Genomic DNA, 9,449 nt, shown 5'->3' with positions numbered 1-9,449 from the left:
TGACTCCTTAAATTCGTACCTTCGTCACATTTTGCAACTCTTTCGTTATTTTATCATGACGGGAAAAATGTAACTGCAAATGGTTGACTTATAATTACATGGAATCGTGTCCTAGGGTCCTATTCCACCAAACGCAATACTATGGATTGGAATAACACTGCTCATTGCCTAACATATTTTAGTCATGGATTCGTATCTCTTGTGGTAGATGGGTGTTATAGTTACAGTCTTTGCAACTATGTGATGTTTGCCTAGCTTTTTAAGAGGTTCGCGATTCACGATTTATTTTGTCCTATTTTTACACAAACCTACCACAGAACCTCATTCGTTGTTAGGTTTGGTTAAATAAAAATTGCTTATTAGAACTTCTTTTCAAATAATTTATGTATTTGAAGCATAGATGGGGACTCTAGAGAAATTGACAGTATTCCAACAATGAATACGATTAAAGATACATAACGAAGTGAAGTATAACTACCAATCATAACGGGTATGACCAAAGTTTGCATTACAAGTGAATCTAAACATTCTGGTGACACAGGTATAAAAATATCTAGAGGTGGCCACAATCATAACGGCTATGACCAAGTCGGTCACGGTAGAAGACAATCATCACGATAATGCAGACAAGTTTCACAAACAAGGACGAAGTCTCAAGCAGGGACCCAAGTGTATAAGTTTTTGTAGAAACTTGCATTAGCCTAATTCTCCGTTGCCTCACGTATTCATCGATTGCCAATTCTATGCTTGTACTATCATTACCAGTATTTTCTCCGTTATTATCGTGACCATGATGAACACGCGCTAAGCATCTAGCTAAGACAACAGCATCTTCTAATGCGATAGAGCCTCCCTGTCCAAGAAATGGACCCATTACATGCATGGCATCTCCAGCAACTGTCACTGTTCCTTTTCTGAATGTTGGGTTGAGTAACTCCCATGGGGCTCGGTATCTGGTGCCATTCAGTGTCAACGAATCAACATCGCATTTCTCAATCATCTCGACCATTTCTCTTGGAAATCCGTCAACTGACTCTAGTGCTGACCATCTGATCATTTGTGCGTCATTTGAAATGGTTAAATCTGTTTGATGTTTAAAACCAAGGCCTTGTGATGAGAAGGAAATCAACATGGACAAATAGTACAGTCAGAGTTTTAACTATATGTATATTGTAAAAACTCCGCATCGAATCCGAAAAGATGAGATATTAGGTGGAAAAGTCCCAAGTAACTTATGATGCATGTTGTTCTATGGCCCAAGGTGCTGTTGATCTATCTTGTTGTTTGCTAGAGTTGAGAAACAAAGCTAACTACTCGAGTCCGAGGTAACTCAAATACTCAGGTCCGAGGTCATGTTCGCTCGTTAAAAAGCTCATTTTGGCATCAGTTTGTTACATAAACCAACCAAACTTGAATATATTTTTGAAAGTCATGAAGCTTTCAAATCAAGTTCGAACAAGCTATTACTTGGCTCTCCCGACTTACGATATTTAAAAAAGTCAAGCAACTCAAGATCAATTGATTAAAGGTCGTTGTGATGGACTCACCTCCTAACCAAACCAAGCATGAACATATTTTCCAAGCACATAGAAATCGGTTATTACTTGGTGTGCAAGAACGCTATTTCCAAGGAGCTGCTTCTTTCTCATATCAGTTCCATTGAGATCTAGTGCATGTGCGGATGTTTTCACTAGGTAAGGTTTCAATTGCTCCGGGAGAAATAGAGGGTGTTTGATCCTCTGCCTCAATTTGATGGGTAATATTAGTGAACAAAGTTGGTTAAGAGGTTTGTTATGATTAGGTGCATGGTTGGTAGCTGTGGTTAATTAAGCATGACTCTTAGTTGTGTTTTAGTTGGAGAGTTTATAATTATCTGTGTTATAAACAGAGAGGAGGTGTAAGCAGTGAAATCACTGAAAGAAATTATAGTTTCCTCTCTTTTATTTTCTTCTTCCCTAGATTAGAATTCACCAAAGTTTACAAATGTATATGTAAGAAGGGCTTACCTTGAGGTGTCTGTGCACGAGCTACAAACCAATATACAAGCTTGTGATCGATGGGAATTCGTCCAAGCAAAAGATTGCCTTCCTTCATCGTAACAAATTCAGGTCCAAAACCATGTCCATTTAGATAATTTGTAAAGGCCCTCACGTTGGTGATTGACGACTGCGTTGGAGGCTTCAACCCAACGTAATTGGCAATCACTGAGTTTACACCATCACATCCTATCACAATCTGCAGCAGCCCCCCAAAACAAATCAGTACAATTGTCCACATTGAGCTAGCCCTTAGGGGAAGGATTTTGAAGATATATATGAATGAACAACTTGATACTGCTAGAACTGATTATGGACAAGGAACCAGCAATGCTACTATTGAACGAAAGGCACCTAGGAATTTGCTGAGAAAAAAGAAATACTCCACTGAATGACATTGATTCAAGGTGTTGCCCTCGACAACTTGAAATCTTTGGTACATAATCGAATAACTTACGTACCTTTGCCCTAATGACGCTTCCATCATGGAGGTGAAGGATTGGCTGTAAGGTAGTTGGATCCATTTGCAGTGCAGTTATATGAGAACCAAAACGTATTGTCCCAACTGGAAGATCGTTTGCTAGGGTTTCTGTGAGAATACTCCGTTTGAGGCATCGAGCTTCTAAATTCCTGATCAATAGGGTAATGCAAAGAGGCTTTGGTTGACAATGGCTAGCTTAGATCGATAATAACACATCAATTAACATATATGTAGGACTCATGAGTGAATAATTTTCCTCACCTTGAATATGCAACATATTAATTAGTGTGCGCAAGACAGAAAATAAAAATAGAGAAGAAGAAAACAAGAGAAAATAGATACTGCCATGCATGGTAAAATTAATATACCCGACTGGTGTTTCTTTTAGGGTTGTGTTGTTTGTTGAGACATCTCGAAACCTGGACACGAACAAATTAATTAGATTGGGGAATGACTTCGGTGTCCCCGGTCATTTTGGGGACACCGTAACTTTTGGCATAATAAAATCATTATGAGTATAACCAAAACTCATTACAAACATAACAGAACCATAGCAAGGCATAACTAAAACCATAGCAAGGCATAACTTATTTGTTATGCCTTGGTTGGGTTTATTTACGCATTGATTGGTTTTTTGAATATTCCTTGGTTATGCCTTGTTTGGGTTCTGTTATGCTTGTAATTGATTTTAGTTATACTCTTAATGGTAAAATTATGCCAAAAATTACGGTGTCCCCAAAATGACCGGGGACACCATAGCATCATCTATTAGATTGATATATAAACAGGGGAATAACTTCGGTGTCCCCGGTCATTTTGGGGACACCGTAACTTTTGGCACAACAAAATGATTATGAGCATAACCAAAATTCATTATAAGCATAACAAAACCATAACAAGGCATAACTTGTTTGTTATGCCTTGGTTGGTTTTTTGGATATTCTTTGGGTTATGTCTTATTTGGATTTTGTTATGATATTCTTTGGGTTATGTCTTATTTGGATTTTGTTATGCTTGTAATGGATTTTTGTTACGCTCATAATGGTGAAGTTATTCCAAAAATTACGGTGTTCCCAAATACCTGGGGACACCATAGCATCATCCACAGATACTGCGCGCCATGCATGGTAAAATTATTTGCATCATATATAACACTACCAGCTTAATTAATGCAATACTCAATAATATTAATAGAGAGACATACCGGAGAATAGGGATGGCCGTTTGTCTAAGCTTGAAGCCCACACCAAGCTGATCAAGTGCGCGCCAACCGTTGGATTGAATACCGATGGCCGCTCCGGTGGCTCGTAGAGTCTCTGATCTTTCCAGAACAATGCTATCCATGCCCTTCCTGTATGTATATGTATGTATGTATATATATATATATATATATATATATATATATATATTATGGTATGGTATGGATCCATTCCACGACAATGAATCAAGTTAGTTAATTCAAACCTATTCACCTTCCACAAGGCGGAGCCCACCAATAGAAAGAGTAGTTGAGATTATACTATTCTACTATTGCTAACTACCGAGGGGAAGTGCATGTAGAACTTAGAAGAAGAGAAGACACAAACGCGCACACACATGATCTAATATCGTACTATTATACCCCACCCAAGGAATTGGCCTAGTTTTCAAGGCCTATGACTTAAGGATTTGCTCATTCTAAAGATCTCAGGTTCGAAATCTCTTGTTATCAATTTTTTTGGGCCTAGTCCAAACCAATATAGACTTTAATTGGAACCCCTACAAATGGGCGGTGTAATTGGTCTTCCAAGAGCCCAAGATCAGTCGAAATACGTGTAAGCTAACCCGGACATTGATCGAGTTATAAAAAGATTAAAAATTACAATATCATATAAATATAGAAGGGAAAATTTTATCACCTATGAAGAGCAAGTGCAGTAGCTAGCCCGCATATTCCACCCCCAACTATTACAATATCTTTAACTTCGGCATTATCCATCTCTCTCTCTCTCTCTCTCTCTGAATAATATTGTAGTGGTACGTATGCTTTTGGCTCTCGATTTAGCACTTGCAGGGAGATGGATCTCTGTCTCTTGTATTTATATATAACATCATATACGTACGCGTGGTTGTCTGGTTGACCAGCTAATAAATTGGAGTACTAATCTCAAAGAAATGGAAGCGACAGTTGATATGAGTTGAAGCTTCATTTGGGAGGGAGGGAGGGAGGATGACACATGCAATGACGATGTCCTTTTTTATTAAAACTTAACTGTCCATCCATCAATCAGTAGGATTATCATGTACAGTATTTATTACTCTATATGAACCTCCATTTGTGCCTCACCATAAAAAATCGAAAAAGCTATTTGCTACGGAAACCGTACCGACGGCCACGCGTGGCCGTCTCCGGCCACCGGACGGCCGATCCGAGCCGTCCAAAAATTTTAAAAAAAAAACCCGAGGGGGCTACGCAAGAATCAATGGCATCCAATGTGTGTAGGGTGCTTGATCTAAACACTCTTTTTTCGTGTATATACATATATACAAGAAAAAAGATGTATATACACAATAAAAGAGTGTTCAGATCAAGCACCCTACACACATTGAATGCCATTGATTTCCGCGAGGCCCCCTCGATTTTTTTTTAAAAAAATTTTGGATGGCTCGGATCGGCCGTTTGGTTGTCGGAGATGGCCACGCGTGGCCGTCGGTACGGTTTCCTTACGGAAACCGTCGGTGCAAATAGTAGTACTCATAAAAAATTACTTTACTACATATTATGCGGAAATGATACTTCTCTGTTCGAATTTACGATTCTTCTTGAGAGTTCGTGTGATTTTTCAATAGATTATATTTTGTAATTTATAACATTTTATGTTAGTTTGAAAATATTATATTATAGAACTAATCAAGATTTATCAAATCATATACAAAACTAGTTTTTTGTTCGATTAGAATAGAACGAGGGACTGTTGAATTAGGACTGTGAAGTATTATGCATTAATAACATGTGGGCATTGGTTATGTTGATTATGTTGACCAAGGGATTGATTATTGATCCACAGGTAGGTTAAAGGACAAATGAATTACGGTATTGATCCACAGGTAGGTTAAAGGACAAATGAATCACGGCAACACAAATGACTTGGATCAATTTGGGGGGGGGGGGGGGGGGCGGGGATGGTCATGGGGCATCATGCTCGCATGACGGTGACCTTTTTTTTTTTTTTGGAACCAGATTTTTATAAAAGGGACCAATTGCCCAAAAACTCAAGGAGATGGCCTTGAGAAACACTACACTACAGTACTAGGACATGCCCTAGCCATAGCAAAACAAGACTCTGAATCTGATTACAAAAGATAAAACAAACAAACAAAGAAACCAAATTAGGCAAGCACCTCAATAGAAAGACTCCAATCTAGAATCAAGCCTAAATTCTTATATTGCATGGTTGGTGGTTGCAAAGTAGTTTTAAAGTGGTTGTTTCCCCATAATCAATCATGTAGTGTCACGTAGACGGGTGTGGTTGGTGTTATGGTGGATTGAACACTTGAAACCGTTGCCAAGCACCTCCGGTTGGCAGTATCTCCGAGTCCACAAATTAAATGTATATTAAAAAAATGCATTGCAATATGAATAGTCATCGACTTTAGGAAAAATTAAAATAATATAATAAAAAGTATAGTAAATGATGTTTGTCGTTTGCACATGAAGTATGAAAAAGACTAATAGAGTTTTGGAATACTATTTTGGCTCTCCTTTCTTCAAAAAATCTAGCGGTAGCGAATCTGTATAAGTTTGGGATAATTTTTTTTTATATATAATAATTGCATTTTCTAAAATTTTTGTCGTGGTGGCCGCCCCTATTAGACCTCCCTAGCTCCATCCTTGTGTATGCACCTTGACTAATAATACCTTTGGGGGACCAAATACGATGTGACAAAAACTTAGCAAGGTAGCACGCCAGAGTTATCAATTTTGATAGAAATCTTCCATTCTCTGTCCATGTTTGTTAGACGGGTTTTGAGTCTTGACTCTGCTATAAAAATCTTTCAATCACTAACAGCCATGTTATTAGGACTCCATAAAGCAACAAAAACTTAGCAAAGTTGCACATCATTATATCATAGAACTAATGAGAAGAGTTTTTCATCTTTCCGTATTGGTTCCGTTTGTATAATAATGTGAGTTTGACTCGTTCTGTAACGCCCCGAATTTTGGGTACGTTAAAAAGACATTTTCATTGAAAACCTCAAAATAGAGTCTTGCTCTTATTACAACAAACTCCCACAAGAGTTCAATATTTACACAATTGAAGGGGGTTCTAGGGTTCCTAACTACAGCTCCTTTTGCTCCTCCATCTGAGCCAGCTCTTCAGCTCCAAAGGCCTCCAAGGTGTACATCTTACCCTGTTCATCTAAGAAGTCTGACACATTATACCAGCGTCGCCACCCATATAATATGTCAGGGTCACCAAATAGGCAACACCGTGAGCTACAACGCTCAATAGGAAATACCTTACCCACCAACCTTAACTTACGACAATAGGTCATAATAAAACATCAATTTCCACATGATACGTATATACACAGTTACAAAAGACGATATCAAAAACACATCCGCAATCGTTATTCGAACTATCGTAGGTGTCCATGATTCTCTTTGTTTCTCCTACGCGACTCATCGTAGACCGTGTCAACATTTTCACATTTCATAAACGTATCACCTTTTCAAAAACTCGTTTTAACACACCCAACCTCGGTTCCGCCGTTCCGGTCTCCCAAGTATCCTCACAATGGTCCCGCCGTCCCGGGCTCCCATTGGCACACATTGCATTGGCTCCGTACCGCGGATAACCAAGCACACACCCAACCTCGGTTCCGCCGTTCCGGTCTCCCGAGTATCCTCACAATGGTTCCGTCATCCCGGGTTCCCATTGGCACACAACACACACACATAATCCCACACAAAATTGGTCATTATGTAGTTTCAAAAATATTTTCTTCCTCGAAAAACATTTCCTTTCATTAACCACACCCTAGGTGTCATGTTTCTACTTCCTCGGTTCTCGTGTCACGTTATCATGCATAGACTACGCGGTAGGACAAAAGTAAGCAGGAATCATTCTAACCAGATCATCCAATTCTATATTACTTATCACGCTCAATCACTACTTATAACATAACGCCACATGTACGGACGCCCTTGGAGTGTATCACTTATGTTTTATTCAAAGCACAACGCCACATGTACGGACGTCTTTGGAGTGAAATCACTTATGCTTTATCACACCACAAGTAATACAAGCAATTCATATATGCATACTCATAATCATCTTAAAGATCAAACTACGAATACTTTGATTCACATGGTAAATAACCTACGTATTCATCAAGTATGGGTACCTACATTATACTTAAGAATAGAGATAAGGTATTCCTACTTTATACTTGGGGTGGACGAAAAGAATATTCTACCTTACTTCTTGGCGGTAGTCGGCTACGAAAAGTACGTCGGCTACGGAATGTTAGTCGGTGGTCGGACGGAGTAACTTCTTACGGTGGTCTCCGGTAGCTTTGAAAGAGAATGGTGTCTCTCGAAACTTCTTCTTGACTATTACTACTACTACTTTTGGATCGAGGGGGTGGTCGAGTGGCGGTTTAGTGGCGGCCTAGGTTGAGTTTCTTGAAGAACTCAAGAACAAAAGAAGAACTAACAAGAACAAAAAAAGAACACAATTTTTCTAGAGAGAGAAGTTGCTAGGTGAAGGTGTGAGTTGAATGAGAAACATGGGGTGCTATTTATAGGCAAAATTCTTGGCTCTCTCTCCCTCTCTAAGGCCGGCCCTCTCTCTCTCTCTATATCTCTCATGGATTTGCTCCATTAAGTCATCAAATCACCTCACATGTCAAGCCATGCCTTGTCCAAGTCATATCTTAGGTGTAAGGCTAAAGAATCAAGTAAGATCTTAGGCTTTTTAGGTGAATCTAGGTAATTATAATCTAGATTTAGCTTGTAGTCAAAGTCTTAGGCTAATAAAGGCTAGGATTGTGTCATAAAGGTCCATCATAAGTTGTCATTAAGCAAACATAGACTAAGGCCTATTTAGGTAGCTTGCATGGCTAGTTTGTCCTTGGATGGGATTATGGAAGATTTGTTGGAAAGGAAGGAGACAATGGTACAAGATTTGGGTACTAAACAATCCTAAAAGTACAATGGGGAGTTATGTTTGGTTAGGAGAAAGATATCACCAAGGATTTGAAAAGATGAGAAAGATCAAGGTACTACAACAAAATCTCTCTCTCTCTCTCCCCTCTCTCCTCTCTCTCTCTCTCTCTCTCTCTCACAAGTACACTACATATATATATATATATATATATATATATATAGACACACACACACACCTATAATAACAAGAAAGAATAAGAAAGTACCAAGGTACAAGATTTATAAAATCAAATACCCAATAAAGAATTACAATTAGGCACATGTCCCATTTAAATAAATAAACTAGTGTACTAATGTACTCTAGGAAGATCAACTCCCCAATAAATTAATCTAATTGGGTACAAAATTCCAATATAAAATAATAAAAGAGTACTTAGGAGAAAGATTTGGGCTATTACTCAATGGATAATAAATCCCCTAACTTCTATTGTCCAATGGACAATAGCTACTAGGATACTTTTATATTAAAATAATCAATGTTGTCCTTTTAAAGCATGTGACAAAAGCCCTATATTAAATATAGGTGTGGTACCAAGTACCCCAATTAAATAAAAAGACTAAGATTCTCTTCATTAAAATAATAATAAAGTACAAGTCAAATCAATTTTATTGGAAGGTTTCCTAGTCACATCGGTACTTTATTTGGTCAAAGACTCTATTACCCAAGGGTTACTAACTTCCCTAACGGTTATTACCCAATGGATAATAATTTCCCTTGCGC

At 38.3% G+C, this 9,449-nt stretch overlaps 1 protein-coding gene across 2 annotated transcripts; it reads right to left on the bottom strand.

The window, feature by feature from the left end:
• Window positions 1-452: 452 nt before the first annotated feature.
• Window positions 453-4,761, bottom strand: LOC131311175 (monooxygenase 1-like). Of its 2 annotated transcripts, none has more exons than XM_058338519.1 (6): window positions 4,416-4,761; window positions 3,722-3,868; window positions 2,886-2,936; window positions 2,498-2,666; window positions 2,007-2,235; window positions 453-1,083 (listed from the first exon to the last, which is right to left on the bottom strand). In XM_058338519.1, exons 1-6 carry the CDS (start codon window positions 4,493-4,495, stop codon window positions 554-556), a joined length of 1,206 nt encoding a protein of 401 aa, XP_058194502.1. In that variant the 5' UTR covers window positions 4,496-4,761; the 3' UTR covers window positions 453-553. The 2 variants fall into 2 exon arrangements, with proteins under 2 accessions (XP_058194502.1, XP_058194503.1); XM_058338520.1 differs by lacking the exon at window positions 4,416-4,761 and adding an exon at window positions 3,990-4,348.
• Between the last annotated feature and the right edge of the window lie 4,688 nt (window positions 4,762-9,449).

This window comes from Rhododendron vialii, chromosome 12a (assembly GCF_030253575.1).
Source record: "Rhododendron vialii isolate Sample 1 chromosome 12a, ASM3025357v1".
In the NCBI taxonomy this organism is placed as follows: Eukaryota; Viridiplantae; Streptophyta; class Magnoliopsida; order Ericales; family Ericaceae; genus Rhododendron; species Rhododendron vialii.
Note: the sequence above shows the minus strand (reverse complement) of the source record. Positions and strands in the feature narration are given on the sequence as shown.